General features: G+C 47.6%; 1 protein-coding gene across 2 annotated transcripts in view; it reads left to right on the forward strand.

Moving 5' to 3' along the window:
- The window catches only part of EPG5 (ectopic P-granules 5 autophagy tethering factor), a 79,914-nt gene that overhangs the window by 48,043 nt on the left and 5,403 nt on the right, over positions 1-26,468 (forward strand). The window contains exons 25-41 of one of the 2 annotated variants that reach the window (XM_078384163.1): positions 934-1,078; positions 2,360-2,588; positions 3,369-3,531; positions 4,978-5,120; positions 6,364-6,520; positions 7,818-8,012; positions 8,958-9,171; positions 10,940-11,097; positions 12,553-12,760; positions 14,924-14,999; positions 16,040-16,143; positions 18,410-18,585; positions 19,317-19,502; positions 20,822-21,031; positions 21,161-21,305; positions 22,625-22,867; positions 24,297-24,516. In XM_078384163.1, coding sequence (XP_078240289.1) covers positions 934-1,078; positions 2,360-2,588; positions 3,369-3,531; positions 4,978-5,120; positions 6,364-6,520; positions 7,818-8,012; positions 8,958-9,171; positions 10,940-11,097; positions 12,553-12,760; positions 14,924-14,999; positions 16,040-16,143; positions 18,410-18,585; positions 19,317-19,502; positions 20,822-21,031; positions 21,161-21,305; positions 22,625-22,867; positions 24,297-24,516 — 2,972 coding nt within the window. The remainder of the gene's footprint in view (positions 1-933; positions 1,079-2,359; positions 2,589-3,368; positions 3,532-4,977; positions 5,121-6,363; positions 6,521-7,817; positions 8,013-8,957; positions 9,172-10,939; positions 11,098-12,552; positions 12,761-14,923; positions 15,000-16,039; positions 16,144-18,409; positions 18,586-19,316; positions 19,503-20,821; positions 21,032-21,160; positions 21,306-22,624; positions 22,868-24,296; positions 24,517-26,468) is intronic. The other variant, XM_072992979.2, reaches the window with a different exon arrangement.

The raw sequence follows: 26,468 nt of genomic DNA on the forward strand, positions 1-26,468 counted from the left end.
CCACGGCAAAGAAATTTACAGACAGAGAAAACTATTTATTTATTTATTTATTTGTTTGTTTGTTTGTTTATTTAACTTATATACTGCCAAAACTACCCGAAGGTCTCCGGGCGGCTTACAACATTTAAAATACAATAAAAAGGCAAAATAAAAGGGCAACATAATTAAAATGCAATTAAAAATACATAATCTAAAAATTGCTATCAGACCCACAGCTGATATTATTTCAATTAAAAGTCTTCTGGAACAGGAAGGTTTTGACCTGGCGCCGAAATGTCATCAGTGTTGGTGCCAGACGAATCTCAGTCGGGAGTGCATTCCATAGTCTGGGGGCAGCTGCCGAAAAGGCCCTTTGTCTACAAGCCCTCCCTCTTACCTCCTTGAGGGATGGCTCTTTCAAAAGGGCCCCCTGGCTAGATCTTAACTGCCGGGTAGGCTCATATAGAAGGAGGCGGTCCTTCAGGTATCCAGGGCCCATGCCATTTAGGGCTTTATATGACTCCCCCATGTATAAGACGCCCCCACTTTTCTAATCCAAAATTAAGAAATCTAAGTGGGACTTAGCAAGTGTAGGGGGAAAGGGATCAAAGTGCTGCAGGATCGCTTTGATCCCTGCTTTCCCCTCCACTTGTTTTTGTTCTCTCCTCAGTTTACTTCCGTGTATAAGACGACCCTCAATTTTTAGTCGAAAGGTTTTAGATAAAAGTATAGTCTTATACACGGAAAAATATGGTATTTCTCCAAGCTCTTTAAAAAAGTCGATGCTTCTGTCCAAATATAGTTGGCCAGATCCCCATTGCATTGCTTTTCTGCTATTTCCTGTGTCTGAATCAACAATGTGATCCATTACAGGGGCATGGGACTGTGCCTTCTCGTTAGTCTATGTTTGCCTACTGAACAGGTTGTGGTTTTTTTTGCCTCCTGGTCCCATAGGATTTGTGGATAGAGTTTGTGGACATGGAACGCATTCGGCACGAATGCCAGGAAGCGCTTGACTTTTGGTTTGAAGTCAGGGTAGAATCACATGCGGCCTCAAGTACTTTGTCGGTACAAACAGACTTCACCGACCCTTTGTTGGGTAAGTTGCATCAATGATCGAGTCTACATATGCGCGGAAAACTTTCAGGACAGAGCTAGGCTGCAGGTGACCGTACTTGTTGCTAGAATTGCTAGGTGCTGCTCCCAGGTGGGAAAAAAAGGCATTGGCTGAAGTCAGGGGAATGAGTAGGCAAGCCAACAGTTAGTTACTATATTTTTCTGTGTATAAGACTATACTTTTGTCTAAAATATTTAGACTAAAAATTGAGGGTCGTCTTATACATTGAAGTAACTTGAGAAGAGAAAAAACAAGTGGAGGGGAAAGGAGGGATCAAAGTGATCCTGCAGGGCTTTGATTCCTGCTTTCCCCTCCAGTTGCTAAGCCCCACTTAGATTTCTTAATCTTGGGTTAGAAAAGTGGGGGCGTCTTATACACGGAAAAACACGGTAATTAGTTCGATCAGTCAGTCTGTTTAACATTCAAACTACTGAGCGGGTGATTTGTGTGGCTGCTTGTAGCAGCTGCTAGAATGACTGCAGTTGCTATAGGCACTTGGAGGCTCCTTCCAACATGGAGCTGTGTTTTCTGGAAGTGATGGGGAGCTGAAATGGATAAGGGACTGGACATCCTTGCTTCCAGCTTTCTGCAGGCTAGAGGACATCTGCACCAGGAAGCTCTGCTTGTCTATGGGTTCCCAGAGGAATCCGAAGATAAGCAGGTGGGAGTTTGGGACAGGCAAGGAGACCTGGATTTTAGGAAAGCCAGGTCTGGTTCCTTGGTGAACCAGATCAGGCCTGGAAGCCAGGGAATGTGTTCTGTTTGGGTTAGGGTCCCAGTGGACCCAGGTAGCTGGTTCAAAAGGTTCACTCACCCTTCCATCCTTTGAAGGTCAATAAAATGGGTACCCAGCTCTTGGAGGGGAGGCAGCGTGTAACCTTTATAATTAAATTGTAAACCCACCAGAGAGAACTTTTAAACACTGTGGGGTGGTATGTAAAGCCAAAAGCAAAGCCAGCTGATTATATACCGCGCCATAACGCTTAATGCACTCTTTGGTCAGTTTGCAAGTTAATTCTGCAGGCTACACATTGCCAGACTCTTGAGAGTCCCCTGGACTGCAAAGAGAACAAACCTATCCATTTTGAAGGAAATCAATCCTGAGTGCTCACTGGAAGGAGATTCAGAACATGATGTGGAGAGGATCTGAAAACATGGACGTGGGTGGGCGGTTTTGTTGTTGTTGTTGTTGTTGTTGTTGTTGTTGTTGTTGTTGTTGTTGTTGTTCTTAGCACGCCAAAGCAAACTTTCTACGTTTGTCAGCCATCCAGGGAGGCACTGATGTTGGCAGTGACGGCGTCTGCTTCTCTCCTCTTCCAGCCAAAGAGAGAATTCTCAGCAGCTTGAAGAAGTACGACCTGCCTCAGCCCGCTCTTCCTCTCCAGCCCATGAAAGCGCCCGTCCCAGTGATCGCCTCCGCAAGCTTGGTCAGCCCAAGCGAAGCCCAAGAGCTGGCTCGGGCCAACCTCCGGATCCTACAGCAACACGCCAAGTGAGAGAGACATCTCTGTGGGGGCCGCCGTTCGGTCTTCTTCCCATCTTGTGTTCAGTCACTGCGCCTTCAAATAGAAAGCGTAGGAAAGTTGTTGTTTTTCCTTTTAAACTTGACTAGGAGTTGTAGTGACTCAAACCACAAAGTCTTCCAAAACTTGCTTAAATGCAACCAGACTCCCTCTCTTCCTAGGTGAAATCCCTGAAGGGCTGTGTTTAAGAGTCCATGGTGTTGTCTATGACCCTTCTGAGGAAGTACGGTGCATTACACAGAGTCATGCCTTTCGCCTGTGTGTGATGTTGGTATTTGGGAAGATCCCCCTTGTTTGGGCCTTTATGAAAATTCTGGCTGAAATCCTGTTGACTTACGCAGTCAAGGAAGGGCAGTCAAGACATATATTTTCTAGACCAGCGGTTTCCCACCGTGAGATCCCCAGCCGTTCTTGGACGACAACTCCCAGCAATCCTGGCCAGCGTAGCTAAGTGATGAAGGCTTCTGAGAGTTGTAGTCCAAGAATCTCCGGAGCCCCAAGCTTGGGAACCTCAGTTCTAAACAGTCTGTTGTCTCCTCCTCTTTGTGCAGACTGGATTTTGCAGACTGGACTTGCAGTTGTCAGTTGTGGAGAAGGGTTAAGGGAAAGGAGCAGTGGTTTTCCCTGGCTTGCAAGTTAGAGCCTATTAAATAAAAGAATAGGAATAATATTTAATGTTGACTCTCTCTTCTGTGATTTCTCTGTTTACCCTTCTTCTTTCCTAAATGTATGGATGGTTGGTTTTTCAGATCAGCAGCCCTCCGGGAGTCCCAGCAAGTGGCGTTCAACAATGAGATCTTGGACACACTGCCAAAACTTTTTAGCAATCGAGAAGAACAAATCACCCTTTCGCTGGAGTGTCGCGGCAGCGCTGGTAAAGGTTGCCAAGGAGCAGCGCTTGTCACAATCCAGGTACAAAGAAAAAAAATCCCCACCTTCGAAGAGCTCGGTCGGCCTCCCCTGCCCAAGGTCTCTGCTCTTTGTCGGGGATGAGCTCTAAGGCTAAAGCATCATCAGGCTGCAGGAAGGGATGGGAAAGACCCTTGGCGGCCTCAGGCCTTAGAGAGTTACTGCCGGTTGGAGGAGGTGATCGTTGGAGTTGATGAGGATGAGCGAAGCTGGCTGGATAGCACAGTGAAACCAGAGGTTGGGAATTCGGTGTCCCCCATGCCAGAAGAGCCAGCCTGTGTGGCCTTGGGCAAGCTGCGCAGTTCCAGGGCTCCCCCTAGAGGAAGGGGACGGCAAACTCAGTCTGTGGTCCGATGCTGGTCCGTGGCCTGAGCTAGACCGGGCCATGAACACAGACCTCCCGCCCCCCCACTCCCCTTCCCACAGCTCCTCTGCGTATGTGTGTGCATCCCAGCGCCGGCATGAACACTCCCTCACCCCTTCATGCATGCACCCGAGCACCTGTGTGGGTGTGCAGGCACTCCTGCGCATGCACGAAGGGGTGGGGGAACGCTCACACCGGCGGAGGCGTGCTCCCTCACCACTTCGCGCATGCGCCTGAGAACACGTGCGCATGCGCCCGAGAACACGCACGCACCCGAGAATGCGCGTGCATGCGCCTAAGCATGTGGCGGTGGCCCCCCGCTTTTCTCAGAGGCTTAGCCGGTCCGTACTCCCAGAGGAAGGGAACAGCAAACTACTTCTGAGTCTTCCTGAGTCTTCCTTATGTCGAAAACCCTGGAAAGGGTCACCGTAAGTCAGAGTTGACTTGATGGCCCATGAGGAGGGTGAGAATGGGCAAAATGTGGAACCGGGGCCTTAAATGTATCCTTAAGGTCACCTTGTCTCCTGTCACTCTTCAAAAGATGAGTAAATAAAAGGTCAAAATGGAACCATGTGATGTTATGTAGGGTAAGCGTACATCAGAAGAAGTGACCGCTAATTATTTAGAGTTTTCCAAAAGGGCTACTCTGAGGGGTTTATTATTTGTTTTTTAAAAAACACAGGCAAAATCGTCTCTAGACCCACTAGAGGCTGCAAAAGGCCATTTTAAAATTTTAAAAAATTGTGTTTTTTAAAAAAAATATTGGGGTTTGATCTAGGATGGCCCTCCAATGTGTAGGGAAAACTGTGCGCAGCTCTGGAAGTTTCCACCACTGCATGATTTGAACTATTAATTTAATTCTGCCTTCCACTTTATAAAATCTTTTTGTCTTTTCCTATTCAAGCATGAGGACTAGAAACCTGCCCCTCCCCCCCTGACTTTTTAAATGAGGTTCTAATTCTCCGAAACCAGGAGCTGGGGTTCTGCAGGGCGGCCTTCTCTTCCATTCCTGCTGCGTGTCTGCGATCCAAGTTGGATGAGCGTTTGCGAGGGCCCCGTTGTTAACGAGTTGATCTCCTTTTCAGTTTGAAGGAAAGCACAGGAACGAAGCGGTCGCTCAGCAGCTTCACGTTTTGGAGAAAGAAGTGGAAGATCTGCTAGCGGAAGCCACCCGGCTGCCTTCGCTCGGTGTCGTGGAAGCCGCAGTTCACATGGAAAACTTCATCACGTAAGCCGCATCTCTGGTCTCTACCACGAGCCGGGGCGGGCTCTTAGCTGGGGTTGCAGACTGTGCCTTTTTTCATCGGGTGGATGTAACACAGCGTGGTTAAATCAGAACAGACCTGGACCTAAAGACTTTCAGGATCCCGGGTTCACACTGGGACTTTCCTGGACCCTTTTAGAGTATTGCCTCTGAATGTCAGGGATCCCCCGGAACAGGGTTGTTTGACCACTTCCCCCCCCCCACGTCCTCCAGATGGTCCTGTCCGTTTTTGTATAGATCTTATGGGTCTCCTGGCCACTGAGATGACTTCCGTGTTGTGTGCACTTCCGTCATCTTAAGTAAGCTCTGTATCAGAGAGCTTAATTAATAAATGAATTAATAATTATCGCTGTGGGCTAAACCGCAGAAGCCTTTGTGTGCTGCAGGGTCAGAAGACCAGCAGTCGTAAGATTGAATCCACGTGACGGAGGGAGCTCCGATCGCTTTGTCCCAGCTCCTCACCAACCTAGCAGTTCGAAAGGATGCAAAATATGAGTAGATAAATAGGTACCATCTCGGTGGGAAGGTAAAACAGCGTTCCATGTATAGCTGTGTTGGCCACGTGACAATGAAAACTGTCTTCGGACAAACGCTGGCTCTACGGCTTGGACACGACTAGAGTCGGACACGACTGACTAAAATGTCAAGGGGAACTTTTACCTTTACCTTTGCCTATTTATATTTTGCCTCTTCTCCAGTGCACACCAAATGGCATTGCTAATTCTTCTCCCTCCCCCGATTTATCCTCACGATGACCCTGTGAGGTCGGCGAGTCTGTGAGAATGAGCCTGGCCCAAGGAATACCCTATGGGATTTGGGGCCAAGTGGGGATTCAAACCCAAGCCTCCTAAGTCATAGGACTGGCCGCTACAGTACATTGACTCTCATTGGCGTCCCGTCAACTGATGCCTTGCCGACACACTTCCTTATTCTCCTGCAGGGAGAACTGCATTCTGCCCTCTGTGATGGGCAGTGGTCAAGGAGAGCCCTTTTCTCTGTTGGCTGGCATGGAAGCCAAATGGACGGGCAAAGGAAGCAAGCAAGCAAACCTGGCTTTGCCACTTCCAGCCCTCTTGCCTGCATCCTCTTCCTCACTGTCTGTGGGGGTCGTGTGAACTGTTTAACTGCAAGGCAGGGATAACTCTTGAACGCATCTTTGAGAAGGTTTTGCTGACTTGTTTCTCTGTTCTTTCACACTTTTCTCCAGAGCCTTAATAAATCTTTATAAACGTCAGCCTGTGCCTGGGATTCAACGAGTGGGGATCAATATGTTCTTTTCTGTGGTGGAGTTTGTGTGTGAGGAAACGCAGCGCCACCCGCCCACCCGGCAGTTCTTCACCTCCTGCATCGAGATCCTCGGCCAGGTGGGTTGTTCAGAGATGTGACTCTGTGGTTGCTGTTGCTTATGGAACTTTTTATCCGCTTGGTTTATTTATTGCATTGATTGATTCATTGATTGATTGATTGCATTTATATACTGTCTGTCTAGCGACAAGCTATTACTCCAGATGGCTTCCGATACATAAAAACACCCAGTCCCCCTCCGCCTTAACCCCAAAGATAAACAATCCGAATAAATCCAAATAAAAAAACCCCAGTAGCGATGACAGCAGGATAATAAAAATTAAGCATAATAACATAAGAATCTTCCACGGGGAAAGATGTTCCAAAAACCCTCTTCTTTAGATCCAACTTTGCTTCCTCCTAAGAAATATTTTTTAAATCATAATCTGAACTATATTTTCATGGTAGAGACTTCCTAACACCATAGAGGGTCTTGAAGATAATCCATCCAGCTATGGAATTTAATGCTTTAAATCTGAATATGAAATAACCCTGCATGAAATCTTGCTGAGTAGGTTTAGCTGAGAGTCGGAGACAATTATCTCTATAAAGCCACAAGTGCAAGCATTTGCTAATCCATGGAATAATTCATCAAAGCAATGATGGATTTCTCCCAGGAGCATTCTGTACGTTAGCCCACTGTCTTAGCCTAGGTGTAAAGCAGAACTTAAGAGAAGCTACTGCTTTGATTCACAGCTTTCAAGAATCCCCAGCCTGGGTGGCCATTAACTGAGGGATTCTGGGAGTTGAAGTCCAAAAAGTCATTTCCCCAACTCTGATATGAACATATATTATGGACACATTAAACCTGATGCTGAGTGTTTGTAGGAAGCTGTCTTACCCGTATCCCAGCAGTTCCCAACCTTGGGTCCCTGGATGTTCTTGGACTACATCTCCCAGAAATCCTGGCCAGCACAGCTAGTGGTGAAGGCTTCTGGGAGTTTTAGTCCAAGAACACATAGGGACCTAGGGTTGGGAACCTCTGGTCTAACTCAATGCAGTCAACTCTTAACTGGCATCTGTGGGTCTCCAGGTTTTCAGCCAGGGGTTTGTTGTTGTTGTTGTTTTAGCTAGGCTAACTTAGGGATCTCTGTTATTCTCTGCTGGCCACCCATCCAAGTCTTAACCAGGCTTGGCCCTGCTTAGCTTCTGAAATTGGAGGATCCCTGTGTTCGGGGTGGTGCAGCTGCATAAAAACAGGTGACGTTTCCATCAGGAGTGGCAAAATCAGGTGTAGCACGTAGGGACCACGCAGCGCTGTGTGTTTTTTTTTTTTCCCTAAGCAAATACAGACAACCCCTGCCTCTTTTTTTCCAGGTGTTCATTGCTGGAACCAAATCCGAATGCTGGCCAGTGCTGAAGACCATTCTGAAGAACCGGAGGCTCTGCACCCTCCTGTCTCCTTACTTCACTCCGGCTGCCTCCCCGGAGCAGTTTGTCCGCTTGTACGAGGCCGTGGTGTCTGTCCACTGCGAGGACAACAGCGACGTCATTTTCATGCTGCTCACAAAGGCAAGAGGCTGGGAAACGCTCTCTTTCGGGTTGGGGAGTGTCCCTGGGAACGTGGGAGAGTTCCTTTTTTTTGGGGGGGGGAGGACTGCAGTTGGCAGAATCTCTAAAGTTCCAGAAGCTGTTGCCAGCACTACACCCAGTTTTTCCAATCTCATACCTGGGTTTCTCCTCCTTTTAAGCAAGGAGAAAGATGCAGAAGAATTGCAGTGAGAACAGTATCTGATGGGCTGCACTCTTTTAATCTACCGGAGCAAGACTTTGAGTGTAAAAAATGCTCCTCTTACAATGCAAAAGCAAGCCAGTGCAAGGCCTGCTCAGAGCTTGGAAATGTTGCTTCCCCCCCCCCTTTGACTGCAATGCTTAGCATCCCTCAATCAAGAGTTGCTCCTTGGTCTCGTTGGCTGGAGAATCCTGGGGTTGTAGAAAAGCAGCGATCAGAATTGTTCTGCAGACGTAACCCTTGCATAAGGCCACCCGTTTCAGAGTGGGTGTCAAATAGCCACACCTCAGCTCCTCTTGCCTGCTTTTTTTCTTTCTCTTACTCCTTTGTTCATTATGAATTTGTATTTTTAGGAGGAGGGGATTCCCAAAGGATTGGGGGGGGGGGAGAAAAGAAGGAACGTGCCAGCTCTCCTGGGCTGCTCCCAATTTTGCATCAAGGGTCTGTTACCTCTCCTGGCCTTCTCTGAGATGTTTGGTTTGAAGCCCATGTTAAAATTATTGATCCGTAGGTCCTTGGAGCTGTGTAAAATATAAAATAAATCAAAAATGAAATGAAAAACAAAGGAGACACTTTCTTTTACCCGATAGGGAACATCAAGGCACTTCCTAAATGAGGCACAGACCTCCTTTCCTCTCTTCCAGCTTGGAACTCAGCGTCTGCCGTGAGATTCCTTTGTGCCAACCAGTCTTTTTTTTCTCTCCCACCCCCTCCTTCCCATTTAGTTTGACCTCCAGCAGTGGCTGCAGAGTTCCAGGCCCCCACTGTCGGAGCGGACCCGGCTCCTGGAGGCCATCCACTTGGCTCTCAAGGTCTGCGGCTTTGACCCCGAGGAAGAGGTTCTGATGCCGTTTTCTATTTTCTGTAAGCACTGGACGTCTCTCCTCCGGTACCAGTTTCCCGACCACTACAGCGGCTTCCTGAGGCTGCTCATGCAAAGTAAGTGCCACCCCACGGAAGGGTCCTTTGAAACTTACCTGGCTGGTCTGCAGGTAAGAATCCAATGAGAGCACAGGGAGAACCCTAACCCTCCCCTCCTCCACATTGTGGATAACTTTCTCTCTCTCTCTCTCTCTCTCTCTCTCTCTCTCTCTCTCTCTCTCACACACACACACACACACACACACACACACACACAGAGAGAGAGAGAGAGAGAGAATTAATCCTGCACCATAACTTCTCCCCATGGGGAGGTGCTTTTACAGTTATTGCTGCACGGGAGCGACTGATACTGTGCCGCGCCAGCAAATCCAGCGTTCCACAAGGCGGTTCTCAAAACAGGGGCAACCCAAACAACAACAAAAAATTTACAAACCTTCAAACTTTCTGTTTTCTGAGCAGAAACAGATGCAACTTGTTGAATTTTTTTTTTTAGTGCTCCAATAAAGCAAATCACTCATTCTTGCATTTGTGTGATCTTGGGAACCACTCCCCCTAAGTGTTTCATAGATTAATCTATGTCATAGGCAGAATATGAACATGAAGTGTGTCCTATGCGAACTTGTATGTCAGGAACCTCTTGCGTTTTTTTATGCACCTCATAGGGATCGCAGGACATATTGACAAGCTTCTGGGTGGAGGCCCGATCACATACCTGGGAACTTGTCAGCTACGATGAACTGCCTCAGTTTCTGTGGTTTTTCTTCTGCTTGTATAAAAACTCAGTGGGCCCCTGTCTATCATGTATAATATAACTCATATACAGTAAGAGAAACTATGCAGTTTCCTTTACTTGGGTAACTCACACTACACTTCTTGTTTTCCTCAAGGGAGGTTACTGGCTCTGGGGTCAGAAAGAGTAATGCAAGCCACTCATGCTTTCCACTGCGGTATTTTGGCATGTGTTTTGCCAATACTCTTTCAAGCGTATCTTAATCATGTGGAGGGTGAGCGCTCCAATGCTGGAGGCATTCAAGTGAAAATTGGACCACCCTCTTGTCAGATCTGCTTTGATTTGAGTTCTTGGCTTGAGCAGGGGGTTGGACTCGATGGCCTTATGGGCCCCTTCCAACATGGTTGTCTATGATTCTGTGTCTAGAAATCTGTTTTTCAAAAAGGAATGGAGGAAAGTTAAGATCCTCAAGCATCAGATTCTCCACTCCGCAGCCTATTTTGCTTCCCCCCCCCCCCTGCGCTTGCATAGAGTCATGCTATTGGTTTGCCTTGAAGTATCCTAAGTTGTAAAAGGGACGTGGTGGCGTTGTGGGTTAAACCGCAGAAGCCTCTGTGCTGCAAGGTCAGAAGACCAGCAGTCGTAAGATTGAATCCACGCGACGGAGTGAGCTCCCGTCGCTTGTCCCAGCTCCTGTCAACCTAGCCATTCAAAAGCATGTAAAAATGCGAGTAGACAAATGGGTACCACCTCAGTGGGAAGGTCATGGCGTTCCGTGTCTAGTTGCGCTGGCCACGTGACCACAGAAACTGTCTCCAGACAAAATGCTGGCTCTACGGCTTGGAAACGAGGATGAGCACTGTCCCCTAGAGTCAGACACGACTGGACAAAATGCCAAGGGGAACCTTTACCTTTATCCTAAGCTGCAAGGCAGCTGAACCCCCAACACAGCCGCGCTGCTTGGAAGTAATGGAAATTTGGCCCGCCCCCCCCCCATCTGGAGGATGTGTGCCGTTAAGAGGAGGCCGCTGTGGCGCAGGTCTGAGGACTGTGGTCTGTTATTGAGTTGTCCGCTTGCTGGATTTGCCCACCCAGGTTCCTCGGATCAACTCCTCAGCCCCGAATGCTGGAAGGCGTCCCTGAAAGCGTTGGGGTGCCCCTCCGCAGCACCTCAAAAAGACGCTGGTAAAGAAGAGGCCAGTGAGAACGTCGCACTGCCAGCTTCTGCGGAGCCATTTCTCTCAGCGGAACAAGTGAGTGGCTGTCGCTGGCTGTCAAACGGGAACAGGCAACTGGTGGAAACCTGGGGGCCATGTCCACGTCCCCACCCTTGGAGGGTTATGCCGTCTTCACTCCCCGTGCCTGAGACATACATTCGATTTAAGTTTTATTTTTGACCTTGGTTCCAGAGGCTTCCAAATAGCATCCTTTAAGGCTAAATGTGTCATTTTGTGCTGTCCCTCCTGGTCTTAACACGAGCCATCTAGTCATTTCTGGTTTTGGAAAAAAAATCCCCGTCTTGGCCTTGATAGAATCAGGGGTGCCATCCCATTCCCCCTAGATCGGTCGTTTAAAAAATGACGGGATCGGTGCAGTTGTCTCGTGGGTTTTGTGTTACTTCCCCCACCCCTCTGCCGTTGAGCCTTGATGTCTTCAGGCGGCATCAGAGATCCTCTCCTTGGCACAAACGATTTTTGGCTTAACTCAGCCCCTGATCTCCTATCTGTCGATGGAAAAACCCAGAAACCGCACTCAGAGGCTAAGAATGGGGTAAACCCAAAGGTGTGGGGAGGAAAGGGAGCAGGCTGGCCCTGCCTACACCTCTGTCTCTCTCTCTCTCCCCCTTCACATGGAAAGGAAAAGTCGGAAGAGGCCGTGGCCCTCTACTTACGTAGCCTCTCCGTAGGATGAAAACCCTGATTTTTTTTTCCCATCATGGGGGAATTTTGAGAAATAGCCCCAGCTGAGCATCTGAAGCACTGAGGTTACATATGCGGATGGTCTAGGGAGGGGGACCTTAAGGGAGTCGCAGGGGGTGGGGAAGATCCTGCCAAAATGCTGTTCAGTCAAGGAGGAGAAAATTAGATGGGTCATTCCCACCTCTTTGTCACAAGATCACTCCCTTTCTCCCCCGAAGGAAGGCATTGCATGACATCAGGCAGGGAGAGCGGCTAGAATCTGCAGGTGGTTGATCTCGTAAGGTGATTTCTTGGGGATTCATGAGGGTTTCTGTTCCCTGGGAGATCTATACTCGCCAGTGAGATGGCAGGGGGTTCATTGACCATGTCTACTATAGCGAACCTTGGGGTGGGGATGGCCCGTGGATTTTGGCCACCTGCTGTTGTATAGCAGTAGATCAAGAAGGGGACCTGGGTTCAAATCCTTGCTCAGCCAGTCTGAGTGGCTTTGGGGCTGTTGCGACAACTAAGTAACCCATCTCACAGCCATGGGGGTATGGTGAGGTGTGTATGTACCCATCAATCACTCTAAGGTATGTGGTAAAGAGTAAAGATTTTAAAAATATGGCTAGGTCCTTAATAAAAACCTTTAGCCCACACACTGATGAGTGGAGAGTCAAGGGGCCGTTTGAGCCCTAATGAGTGTTATGTGGCCTATCTCAGAAGGATGGTTACACGTTCTCGTGGAGCGGAGAGGGCAGGCGGCGCCCCTTCTTCCCAAGCCTTATTCTTTCCCTCTTCTCCCGGCAGGTGGCAGAGACGATAGAATGGCTTTCCGACTACTTCGTCAAGCTGCGCTGGTCTTCCCAAGACTTCCAGAGCTTTGGTTTGTTTTCAAAATGGGCTCCGTACATCCCTGAAGTAAAGCGGTTTGTGGAGTATCTGGTCAACCAGCTCATTTACTCGGAAGTCAGCAGCCTATCGCAAGAGCCGGTGGGAAGCAAAAGGGTTTTGTCAGGTAACTCCCTTCACCTGGCGGTGGGCGGGATGTATTCATGGCAGGCGTTAAGTTAAAAAAAAAATCCATGGAGGCATTTAAAAGAATAGCCATGTGCCGGCCTGTCGGTTCTGACCTATGGAAGTCCCTTCCCGGGGTTTCTGAGGTTGAAAAGGGGTTTCCCATCCCCTTCTTCTGGGGGTGCCCTGGGATCTTTTTGCAGCTGGCTCAAGGCTACACAGGCTGGCTGTACTCTCAGGAGACACAGCGGGGGAATCAAACTCCCAACCTTTGGCTCCTCAGCCAGAGAGCTAACCCACTGAGCTCTCCAGCCAGCTATTGAGGCTTTTAGAACATAGTTAAAATCAGCATTCAGGGAGGTGGAAAGAACTGGTGCTGTTCTTCTCCGGTGGCTCTGCCCCCTTTTCATTATTCTTCAACCTTGCATACTTTATATTAACTAAATTCCGGAACTCTGGGCAGAGCTAAAGAATTTCCAACATCCAGGGTCAGCGCCAAGAGTTTGGGAAAGTTTCTATCGAAGGAGAGTCTTGCATCCTTTCCTTTTCTAGTGGGCTCAGAGCATTTTACCCCGCTTTTCAGCAGGAAAAAGCAAAGCAAAGTGTGCTGCTTATATAGACCCCATGCTGCTTATAAAGACCCAGCGTGCTTTGCCTAAGATCAGTAAGCACAAGACATTCCCTATGCTCATAAGCTTCCAATCCCAAATCCATGGCACGAAGGTCGAAAAGGAGATAAAGAATGAAAAAGGATACAAGCAAGTACAAGCGCTGATCCTTAATACTTGTTAAGAGCGTCTTCCCGGCCACCCCTCTGATGGGATGCTGCTGCTGCTAGGTCAGGAGGGAGGGAGGGAAGGGCCAAGAGGAAGTGGTTTATCAGTAAAACTTGTTGGAACGGCTTTGCTTCCAGTCTCCTTATTTCTCCAGTGTTAATCCTGTGCTTCTGTATAGCATCAAAGCAAAGCGTGCTGCTTATATACCACTTCACAGCACTTAAAGCACTATCTGGGTGGTTTACAAGTTTAATTATGCAGACTACAAACATTCCCCCCCCCCCCCCAGCAAGCTGGTTTCTCAGTTTATTGATCTCGGAAGAATGGAAGGCTGACTCATCCTTGAGTTGGCTCCCTGGGATTGAATCCGGGTGGTGAGTGGAGTTTTGGCTGCAGGACTGCGGTTTAACCTCTGTGCCACGCCAATGGAAAATGTCTGCTGTCACCTCTTTAGCATGCTGCTTCTCTGATTTTCAAGACGGCTCCTATAGGACCTCTAGCCAGTCTCATGAATATGCACCACCTAGATCCAAAGCTGCTTAGCTTCAGTGGGGCAGAGTTACTCTACATGTGCTTTTCATGCTGAAAGTCCAAAGTTCCATTTCCGCCATCTCCATTTTGAGAGTACCTTTTACCTGGGCTCATGAGCAAAATTTTGCAAAGCAGAATAGACCGTGCTGGGCTAAGAGGACTGGTGATGTGACCCATTCCAAGGCAGATCTGTGTGCTCAAATTCCAGTATGGTCCTCTGTGTGTCTACTCAGAAGAAACTCCCTTTAAATTTGACAGGGCTTCTACCCGGGTTCAATGAGTGTGACATGTAAAGCTTATGTTTACTCATTTTGTAGACCATAATTGAACTGCTAGGGTGTTCATAATTGAATTAGTGTGAATTGCTGATAGCTCAATGGTCTCTGGCGCCAGAGCTAGAGGTTGGGAGTTCAATTCCCCCATTGTGTTTCCTTAACAGGGGTTGGACTGGATGACCTTTAGGGTTCCCTTCAAATTCTATAGTTCTGTGTATTTTTATTATTAGATTATTATAATTGGCAGATTACGGTGAATAGCAAAGAGTAATATTTCATGCAGAAAACTTCAGAGTCCTGTTTCTTGACACCTAAATGTGCTGCTTAGCCCACTTCTGGGGTTTTCACTGGCATTTCCCATCACTTTTTGAACTTGCCTGTGCCGTATTAAGGCCTAGAAAGATTGTTTATATTTTATTTATTTTGTTTCGCAACATTTGAAAGCTGGCACTGTTCCTATAACTCAGTTCAATTTCTGGGTCTCTGTAAGTGTTCTTCCTGACAACACAGCCCTTTTGCCAAAAAGTGGTTGAGAGTTTGCGATTCAAAATAACTTACACAGGTTTTTCTTCCTTCCCCCAGCACTGCGTTCTTTGCATTTAGTCATCACCAAACTCTTTAAGCCTTGGGTGGAAATTTTAGCGAGAGAAGATGCAAGGTATGTAGGAAGCCAGCAGGCTCTTTCACATACTCTTGTTGGCATGCTCTTTTGGAAGAAGGAGCGCACTCTGAATCTGACATTTGCAAATAATGCAGGATTATGCCTGTTCATAATTACGCCGTTTTAAATGCTTGCGATGTGATTATGATGGAGCAGAATTCTGTTTCTATGATGTCTGGCACTCCCTTTTATTCAATTTGTGCAAAAACATGCATTTTGTATCTACAGTTCTCTAAGAATTTTGGGTGTTCACAGATCATACAATTTCTTCCTCTTATGTTTCAATATTCATTTTTTTTAAAATTTATTTAGAAATTTTGAAAACCACAACAAATGTTTTCACTACTCTTATATTTTCATTTCCTTTCTTTGAAGCAGACAATTGAGACTCTAGTAGCAAAGATTTTTAGACTGTTTTCTCCCTGGAGGCTTAGAAGTGTGGTTGATCAAGGAGTGCATTATCAAAAAACTTGAGCACTTTTAGATTTTCAAATACTCTGCCAGTAGCACCTGCCCACGCGCAGTTGTCCTATCCTGCAAAATCCTTGCTTTTATGAAAAAAACTTGTTTCACTGGTAGAAGAGACCTGAGAATTGTCAGACTTCCTGGTTGAGAAAGGGAGTTCCAGATCTATAGAGGAGTCATTAAAAAAAAAACCCTCAACTTTTCTACCATAGATTGGAAGTTCTGCATTTTGGGGGGCAGAATTCATGGAATCCCCCAGCCAGGCCAGTGGTGCATAAGGGGGCTACAATCCATGAAAACATATGCCAAATAAAAAAATTTTACTCTTTAAAATACCACAAGACTCTGGGTTTTTTGATGCAGTGGCCTGGCATGTCTCCTGTTTGGGATTTTTTGGCCACCAGTGTAAACAGAACTGGCGTCAATGTATCGGTGGTCTAGATCAGTGTATGGAAGCACCCAATGTTCCTTTGGGCTGACTGACCTGGAGGGTTGGGTAAAAACTCAAGAGAAACTAGCAGGAAAAATGGTTGTTGGCTAAAGCCTTCATGATCACCTTTTATCTTTTCAAGCAAACAGCCCTGCTATCCGTGGTTGGAAAGTGACGCACCTGTAGCTTCCGAGATGGTACAGTCCTATGCCAAGAGCATAGGCGTGTTGCACGAGAGTTTTAAAGGTAAGAGTAAAGTCGAGATGAACTCCATTGAAATTGCTCCTTCGCTTTGTCACTCTTGATCAGTAAAACCTTCTAATTGGCCTGTCTCTCAATCGCACCTCCTTTGTGGGGTTTTCTTTTAAGCTTGGACAAATGAGACCTCGGAAAAGTAATGTCTGAACATCGATTTCAATTACCGTATTTTTCCGTGTATAAGACTATACTTTTGTCTAAAATTTTTAGACTAAAAATTGAGGGTTGTCTTATACATGGAAGTAAGATGAGGAGAGAACAAAAACAAGTGGAGGGGAAAGCAGGGATCAAAGTGATCCTGTAGGGCTTTGATCCCTGCTTTCCCCTCCACCTGCTAAGCCCCACTTAGATTTCTTAATTTTGAGTTAGAAAAGGGGGGCGTCTTATACATGGGGTGTCTTATATATATGGAAAAAAATACAGTATACCTCCCAGAATCCACCAGCTAGGATAGTCCCTAGCCTTGTCAGCTAGGACATTCTGGGAGTTTTAACTCCAAAAAAGAAGTAACTTTCCAATCCTTGGTGGTTTGGCCCAGTTCATTTCCCTCAGCAACAGGTGTTTTGGTGGTTCGGTGCCCCGCCCCCTCTGACGGATGCCCAGTCAGAGGCAGCGTCCTGGCTTCCTGCCCCACCTCCTCTGGCCGCTGCCCCTGAGGGGGCGCCCACCAGAGGGGGCAGCACACAAAACCACCAGATACCTGTTAAAGTGGTAAACGAACCAAGATGAACCACCGAACTGGCGGTTCGTGCCCATCTCTTCTCCAGCTGGACTCCAGGAGAGGGTGGAATCTTGGGAGGGGGTTACCCTTCCCACTGGCTCTGATGGGCAAGGCATATGTGTGTTAAATTAAGAATTTAATTTAACTGCCCAGAGCAGCCTGGTGGCCAGATGGTGCAGGGTATAAATCCAATAAATCACCGTCATCATCATCTCTGTCTTCGGCCATGGGAAAAAGTCACTACTCTTTCCTATTTTCTGGTATGCTGCTGCTCAAGTGCTCTGGTTCCATTTTCCAGTCCAAACCTGCGAACAGAAGAGAGAGAGAGAGAGAGAGAGAGAGCAGATGCCGATTAGTTTCATGTCTGCTTGTATCATGAAGGCCTACGGGTAACTCCTCAAAGTAGTGGCTCAACGAACCACTATAATAATATCCCCTGTTGCTCCCGAGAGGAAAGGGAGCGATACACATCCTGTTCGGAAGCTCACTCAGAGCTAACTCTGTGCCTTGTGGAAGCTTAAACCCTGCACCTAACATGGGTTAGGGACATGGGTGGCGCTGCGGGTTAAACCGCAGAAGCCTCTGTGCTGCAGAGTTGGAAGACCAGCCATCGTAAGATCGAATCCACGCGACGGAGTGAGCTCCCGTCTCTTTGTCCCAGCTCATGCCAACCTAGCAGTTGGAAAGCATGTAAAAATGCAAGTTGATAAATAGGTACCACCACAGTGGGAAGGTCACGGCGTTCCGTGTCTAGTCGCGCTGGCCACGTGACCACGGAAACTGTCTCCAGACAAAACGCTGGCTCTGCGGCTTGGAAACGAGGATGAGCACCGCGCCCTAGAGTCGGACACGACTGGACTAAATGTCAAGGGGAACCTTTATCTAACATGGGTTGGATTAGCTCAATAAAGGAAGCCACAAGCTTCAGGGGCAAGACTCTCCAGACATACGAGTGACCTGAATCAGTGAATGGCAGCAATCAAGGTTCAACATTATTTTATTTAAAAATATTTTTACCCTGCCTTTGTCCTTAAGAAGGACCCAAGGTGGCTCACATCATTCAAAGACAATCTATAATGAAAAAAAAAAACACCAGTAAAGGTACGAAAATACTAAAAAGGATCACGACAGGACTTTCTGGGTTGTCGTACGTTGGAAACCAGATAATGGCAGCCTTCTGACTGACTGTCCTAGAACCATTCAGACCAGGGGGGTTTCAGGGACTTTTTTGTGATTAAAAGGTGACTGGCTTTACATTGCATTATTTTTCTCGCCCTCTCAATCTTCTGGCAGTGAATTTGCCTGGGAAAAAGCCACTCGGGAATGAGTAGTAGACAGAAGTAGTCATTTGAAGGCTTCTGGCATGTTATGAGATGAGAGAGAGAGAGAGAGACCCCTGGTCTATTGAGGGGGGTCTCACGTTTCCTTGTCAGCTCTGTAGCTTTCTTATGGTTTCATCTGAGCTCAGGTTGGGACGTATGGCCCCAAACCTACCTTTTAACCTTCCTGTCTGCTGTTTCCCTTTTGCTCCAGATAAGCTCTTGCTGAGCCACCGTGGGGCACTTTGGCTGCATCTGATGCACTACTGCCAACGGTTCACCGGGGCCAAAATGCCGGAGCACATCCTCTATGCATTCCACACGGAGTTTGGTTCACTCCCCTGGAAAGAGATGCACCCAGACCAGCAGCTGATGGAAGAATTCTTTAAAGTAAGAGCCAAAAGGTTTGGAAATGTAAGGATAACAAAGGGCCTGGGCAGGATGGGAGGATCACCTGCTCTGGGAAGATAGAAGCATGGAGCCCCCCCCCCCCCCTTATTGGAGAATTGACAGAAGGGTTGGCTTGAATTAAGTGTCCACATTACTGAAACAGCGATGTCTGCGTTGGCTCGGCCATGTTGTGAGAATGGCTGATGGTCAGATTCCAAAAGATCTCCTGTGTGGAGAATTAGTGCAGGGAAATCGCCCCAGAGGGAGACCACAGCTGAGATACAAGGATCTCTGCAAGCAGGGTCTGAAGGCCTTAGGAATGGATCTCAACAGATGGGAAACCCGGACCTCTGAGCGTTCAGCCTGGAGGCAGGCGGTGCATCACGGCCTCTCCCAGTTTGAAGAGACCCTTGTCCAGCAGGCCGGGGCAAAAAGGCAGTCCCGAAACCAGCCAAACCAGGGAGCTGGACAGGGGACCGATTGCGTTTGTCTTCAGTGTGGAAGGGATGGTCACTCTCGAACTGCCTCAGCCACACTAGACGCTGTTCCAAGTCCTCCGTACAGAGCACGTTACCATAGTCTCTCGAGACTGAAGGATGTCTAATCTAAAGAAGAACCAAGAACCATTAGGAGAAAATCATCCAGACTCTTTGCTAGGACAGTATCATCCTTAAGCCAACTGGCGTTGAGCTCGGAAGAACTCTCTTTTCTTTTCTTTTCCTTTTTCCTAGGTTGAAAGAGGGAGCCCCAAAAGCTGTTTCCTTTTCCTGGGCTCCGTCTTATGTGAAGTCAACTGGGTCAGTGTCCTCTCAAGCGCCTGGAGCCCCCACCCACCTCCAGAGACTCACGACATGATTGTGTGTCTGCTTTACATGGTGGTCTTGCTGGCCAAGGAGGAGCAGCTGCTAACCAAGGAGGTATGTCCGCAAGGGGGCAGGCGACCCACTTCCGAGGGTTAGCAGTGCTCGTGTGACCACAAAGGTGGAGTTTTTCAGGCTTCTTCCAGTACTGAGAGATGCTGCTGCTGATGATCTGCTCTTGCAAACCTTTGTTCATCTACTCGCCATCCCCTCCTGCCAAGAAATAAGTATGTGTTTTTCCCAGGGCTCATTGCAAATGACGACATTCCTGTGACACATTAGTCTTTGGGATAGTGAATGCACACCGGTGTCATTTTTTGGGAATGGCATTCCTTTTTTTGAAAAGAATGATTTTATTTCCTTTTAAAATGCGGTGAATGTGACGCCTGCACTTTTAAAAGGTGGCCAGCCAAGTAGAACAAGATCAGAGGAAGGCAACAAGGTTGATCGGGGGAACTGGAAGCCAAGCCCTATGAGGAGAGACTGAAAGAACTCGGCATTCTTTAATCTTGGGAAAAGAGGGGAGATAGGATAGCACTTCTCAAAGACTTGAAAGGTAGTTGTACAGAGGAGGGGCAGGATCTGTCCTCAAACGCCCCAGAGTGCAGTAATAATGGGCTCAAGGTACAGGAAACCAGATTTAGGCTGAATATCAGGAAACACTTCTTAACTGTTAGAGTAGTACAACAATGGAACCAGTTACCTTAGAGGCAGGGAGCGCTCCAATGTGGGAGGCATTCAAGAGAAAATTGAACAACCTTCTGCTATTTGATTTGGATTCCTGCCTTGAGCCGTGGGTTGGATTCGATGGCCTTTTATAAGCCTCTCCCAACTCCACAATTCTATGATTCTATGAATAACATTTATTCACTGCTTCTTATATATTTGAGTGGTCACCTGTGAATAACAGCCCCTTCTCTTGTCCTGAAGTGTATTTTTTTCGGCTTATCTAACCGAATAGACTTGTATGAGTTTATTTTATGTTGTTTGTTTGTTTGTTTAGAATATTTACATGCCACTTTTTCCCTGAGGGATCCAAGGCAGCTTAAAGCATTTAGAAGAAACAAAGTTAAAGGCCAAATAATAAGTTATTGCAGTATTTAAAAAAAAGCATTAAACAACCATCATAGTAAGACTCATAATGAGAACAATATTAAAAACACAAGTCAGCGAGTTACCTGGCTTGGGTTTGTAGTCCCAAAGTTACTTGCTTAGTTACTTGGTCTGCTTCTTTTCATTTTTATGCTGCCATTCTCCCGGTAAAGGAATTCGAGGCAGCAGGTTTTCCAAGCTCTGGACCTGCTGGCAAGCACAGCGTCTTCTTCTTCTTGCTTACGTGATTCTTCCAAAATGTCTCTTTCTGAAAACCTTTCCAGGAGTCACCTCTGCTCAATCTGCTCGGCCAGACCAGCTCCCTCCCCTGGCAGCTGGTGAGCATTTTGTCCTACGAGAGCGTCCTCAGCTACTTCAACAGCCACTATCCTCCCTCCATCCTCCTGGCCAAGGAGCCAACCTCTGAACTGATTGTGAAGCTCCTGAAGGTGTCTGCGGGCTTCGGCGCCTCTTCGGACAGCCACGCGCACCTTGTAAGTGCACCGTTGGTTAGCGGTATCCTTGGGGGACGCTTGGTCTGTGGCCCCCTTCCCGCTACCCGTGTTTAACCGTCTCAGGAGCAGCGGGGGACGAATGACTGTTCTCTGCTCGGCTTCCCCTAGGATGGCACCCTCAAGTGCCGCGCGTACATCCGCCAGATGGTCCATTTTCTAAGCATCCTGGAACAAAACGAGAAGATCGCCCTGTCGGCTCTGGAACAGGAGATGTCAAGGCTGCTAGATGACATTGTCCTATTTAACCCTCCAGGTTGGCGATGCAGGGGATTCCCTGGGGCTGATGGGGAGCGGGGATGGGCTTGGTGGAAGCCAGAATCTGCTGGCAGAAATACTTTTTGTACAGAAGGTCCCAACAGCAACTCCAGGTTATGAGCAGGCCTGAAAAAGATAAGGAGTCGAGAAGGGGGTATCTGTATATGAATACCCCCACACAGGTGGCATTCATGAGGGCCCAGCCCCATGGGGCCGGACGGTCCACTCACCGATCCGCCATGGATACGGACGGCGCGATTCTACTAAGGGCTCCGCAGCGCGTGATTCGCTCACCACTCCTGACTGGAGGTGGGAGGATAAGACTCGCTGCAAGCTCAAAGAGTGGTGAGTGGATTGCGGGCTGCGGAGCCGTAGGTAGAATCGCGCCATCTGCGTCGGATCGGTGAGTGGACCGTCCGGCCCCGTGGGGCTGAACCCTCATGAACGCCACCTGTGCGGGGATATTCATATACAGATACCCCCGTCTCTAATCAGGAGCTGCTGCCAGTCAGAACGGATGATTCTAGAGCTTAGGAAAGTTCTAATTTTTTTTGGATCACAGATACCGGACGTGTCCGTGGTGGCTGGCAGCAGCTGTAAATCCAGAAAAAAATGTAACTTTTCCAAGCACTGCTCTCTCTAGTGGCCACCTGCCATCCGCTCAGATAGTCAGGTCACTTGAAGAAGAACTTCTGAAGTTGATCTTGATTTCCGAAAAGGCTCACGAGAAGAGAGACGCGTTTCAAGTGGCAACGACAACAGTGTAATCAAGCCAAGCAGCCATGATGTCCAGTTGTGTAGGAGGCAGCTCCATACAAGCCCATTTCATGAGCAGCTGCACTGGTTGGGGGATTCTGGAGGCTGTCGTCCAAAAAAATGGGTCTTCCACCAAGCTCTGGGCAATACGAGGCCAGTTTATTTCCAAATGTTGTAAATGAGCTAGACTGGAAGCTGAGTCATGGCAACTGGACTTCTTTCTTGTTAGGCTGAAACGTTTCGCTACTCACGCAAGTAGCTTCTTCGGACTGAAGAAGCTTCTTGGACGAGTAGTGAAATGTTTCAACCAAATAAGAAAGAAGTCCAGTTGCCATGAGTCAACTTCCAGATAGCCACACCTGGATGACTGAGAATCCTCACAGATAAGTGAGCTAGACATTCAGGTAAATGTGTACTGCTCACTCGGCATTTAAAAGAAGGTCTGTTGGCCACTGGCTGTTCCCAAGTGGGCTTCATGTAAGGAGGGAAGTTTTCCTCTCTGCTTCCTGTCATCTTGAAGTTCTCCTGATCAACATTTCGCTTTGTTTTCTGCCTTCTCAGACCCAGAAATGCAAGCTCGCCACCTGGCCCTGAGTAGCCTCTTTGCTGAAGCCCTGATGATGCTGAATCACGCGAGCGTGTCAACAGCAGAGTCCCTCCGGGTCACTTTACGAGGCTGGGTTGATGCCACGGTGCATGGCTTAGGAGCGATGCCGCTCTTAACGGCTGCATGCCAGAGTCTAGCGTCAGTCCGGCATATGGCAGAGACCACAGAGGCCTGTGTCATGGCCTACTTCAATGAAGGTGAGGGAGAATCATTGTTTTTATGTGTAGCTTCTTATGGGCCACAGGGAGGGAGCCGTGTATACCGCAAAAGCCTCTGTACTGCAAGGTCAGAAGACCAGCTGTCGTAAGATTGAATCCACGTGACGGAGTGAGCTGCCGTCTCTTGTCCCAGCTCCCGCCAACCTAGCTATTCGAAAGCATGCAAATGTGAGTAGATAAATAGGTACCACCTCGGTGGGAAGGTCACGACGTTCCATGTCTAGTCGCGCTGGCCACGTGACCACAGAAACTGTCTTCAGACAAATGCTGGCTCTATGGCCTGGAAACGGGGATGAGCACCGCCCCCTAGAGTCAGACAGGACTGGACTAAATGTCCACGTGAACGTTTTACCTTTACCTTATAGGCCATGGGAGACTTGGTGGTGTTCAATCAAGTTGTGAATATCACCATCCTGAAAATTCTATTGCCTTTAGAGAGTAAGAGAGAGAGAGAGAGAGAGAGAGAGAGAGAGACCTCCATGGCTTGAGTCCTATTCATAGCTTTTGCTGGCATAAGAGAAACCATGTATGTCATTGTGGCCATCTGCTACTCATTAACAAGGTTAATTAAGACTCATTAACCCAGGAATGCAAGCAGTACCTCATTAACGAGTAGCAATTTGCCACTAAGACTCAAACAGTTGCCCCTACATAAGTCTAAATTTCCAATAGGTTTCTAACTTCAAGTCATTATACTCTTGAAGATAAGCTTGCCAAATGTAAACAGTAGCCGGGTTGCCGAGCACAGTTTTTCCTGGCCATGATGGGAGGCAGCAGGGCTTTATACAGTTCCTTGTTCTCTTTTGGTAGAAAATTGATTTAGACAACAAAATTTCAAAACCACACACAATTAAACATATTTTGGTGCACAAAAAAGTTTGTCATTTTAAAGACAGATCCTTTATTCAGGACACAGATTTTGAGCCTTTTTGATGCCCTGTGTAGCGTCAGCGCTTTGTAATTTTTCCTCCTGTTTTTTTTTTACACTTCTGGAACTGGTTGATTTTGACAGATTCAGAGGAGCTGTTTTAGATTTATAGAATCTTAGGATCATAGAGTGGGGAGGGGTCTGTAAGGCCATCGGGTCCAACCCCCTGCTCGAGGCAGGAATCCAAGTCCAAGCAGATCGGACAGAGGGTGGTCCAATAATCTCTTGAATGCCTCCAACGTTCGAAAGCTCACCACCTCCTGCGGTCACTGGTTCCCTTGTCGTACTGCTCTAACAATTGCAACATTTTCCTGATATTCAGCCTAACATCCTGTAGCTATTACGTATCTCCCTTCTGAGATGATCAAGAAGAGATCCTGCCCCTCTAGGAATCTGCCAAAGAGGCTCAGAGCTTGATTTATCTTAACAGGACTTCTCCTTCTCTCTCCCTCCCTCCCTCTAACCCCATTTTGCCCGAAGACTCTCCAGTCAGCCATGATTTGGGTTGGGGACCGATCCTGGCCTCCTTGCAAATCCCCGAACTCACCGCTGAAGACTTTCTGCAGGAGTGCCTGTCCTTGGGCAGTTACCTCACACTCTACGTCTACACACTACAGCGGCTGAACACAGAGCAAACCCTGAACAATGAAATGAAAGTGCTGCTGACATTGAGCAAGTGGCTGGAGCAGGTGTACCCCAGGTAACAGTCATCTTTTCCTTTTCCAGTGTCAACAAAACGTGAAGGGACCCCCAACAGGTTTGACCTCAACTTGAGGGATGGCTGGACACCTTCTTAGGTTCTACCGTCCTAAAAAAGTGCTCGTGACTGGTCACTTTTTCTCCGAGAGCTTAGATGACTTAATCGTGACGATGCTGTCTGGAGAATTTGGGGTGTAAAAAGTTACCCCAAATTCTGTTTTCTTCCCCTCACATTTCTGGGTACACCATGAACTCCGCCACTGCTCAGAAACAGGACTGGATGAGGGTTGTGGTTCCAGAAACACCAGGAGGGCCACACATGGCCTACCATGGACAGGTAGCCTGAGAGGGTGAGAGCATTGATTTAAAAATGCAGGAATTACTACAAGTTTGGGGCAGACTGATTTGTCCCGTCCCCCCCCCCCCCCAGTGTTGATCACACAACACAAAGGGAAATGTGAATCAGTCTGGAGTCCTTCAACCCCGGAGTCCGTAGTTTCTCCCCTCCACCATTGTGGCTCCTACTTTTTAAAACATGGGCCTTCTTGCATGAGTTGAGGCATGTGATAGCGTTCAAACCTTGCCCAGCATTATTATCTTTTCCAGAAAATTCTGCCTTCTCATTATGTGCCCAGATTATAACAACCTCAATTTTTGCTCCTAGAGAGAGTTCAGGCTTAATTTGATCTAGGACTCATTTGTCAGTGTTTCTGGCAGTCCAAAGTATTCACAAAGTTCTCCTCCAGCACCACATTTCAACGCGTCATTTTCCCCCCCTGTCAGTGTCCTTTACTGTCCAGCTTCCACACCCACACATGGCAACTGTAACTCAGCAGTATATATCGCATGAAATTCATTTGTCCTCTGTCTGGGGGCCTTGTCCCATATAGGCCTTGTTCCATGGGCTAAAAATAGAAATATATATCGCTGTCAAATATAGTGGATAATCTCTCCATTTTGAAGAAAATCAACCCTGAGTGCTGACTGGAAGGACAGATCCTGAAGATGAGGCTCCAATACTTTGGCCATCTCATGAGAAGACTCCTTGGAAAAGATCCTGATGTTGGGAAAGTGTGAAGGCAAGAGGAGAAGGGGACAACAGAGGACGAGATGGTTGGACAGTGTCATCGAAGCGACCAACATGAATTTGACCCAACTCCAGGAGACAGTGGAAGACAGGAGGGCCTGGTCCAGGGGGTCACGAAGAGTCGGGCATGACTTACTGACTAGACAACAACAAAAATTCTTTAATAAATAGCATGTGGCTAGTTCCAAGAACTTGAAAGGCTGAGCATTTAACCATAGAAGCTTTCATTCTCAAAGTTACTTCCAGAGCTCTAAGCAGAAAAAGATGTTGCATGCCTACAAAAAAGGCATGCAACGTCTAAAACCTGCATGTGGTTTTCAAGGACCCTCTCTTGCAGTCAACAATGAGTAAGGCAGGCCCATCTCATGTGCCTTTCTTCCTCTGGCCCCTGGATGTTGTGGCTTTGACCAAGACAGGGTATTTTTAGGAGGGCTTTAAAAATAGTCCCCCAGGAAACATCTTCCCCATATTGTACAGCCTTGTGGTTTCCATTGAAAGCGGAAGATTGCAAGGGCACAGATCATGGGCACCGTTCTCTTTCAAGCGCTGGTAGTTAAAGCACGTTGGATCATCCGTCCCTACCCTCTTCATGTGTGTATGGCTTTGAAACACAGCCTTTACGTCAGAGTGGTCAACTTTGGTGGGCCCAGGGTCCTGTTTTGCACCTGTGCACACTCACACAATCACACACTCACACACACACACACACACACCATCCTGGACCTGCTGCAGGATGTACTTGCTATCTTTTTTTTTTTAAAAAAAAAATGAAAAGTAAATTTTCCAAATTTCCAAACACTTTGGAAAACTATGAAGCTCACCCGGAAAAGCAAATGGCTGTGATATTCTTGGATGCAGAGAAAGCT

This window comes from Pogona vitticeps, chromosome 2 (assembly GCF_051106095.1).
Source record: "Pogona vitticeps strain Pit_001003342236 chromosome 2, PviZW2.1, whole genome shotgun sequence".
Taxonomy (NCBI): Eukaryota; Metazoa; Chordata; class Lepidosauria; order Squamata; family Agamidae; genus Pogona; species Pogona vitticeps.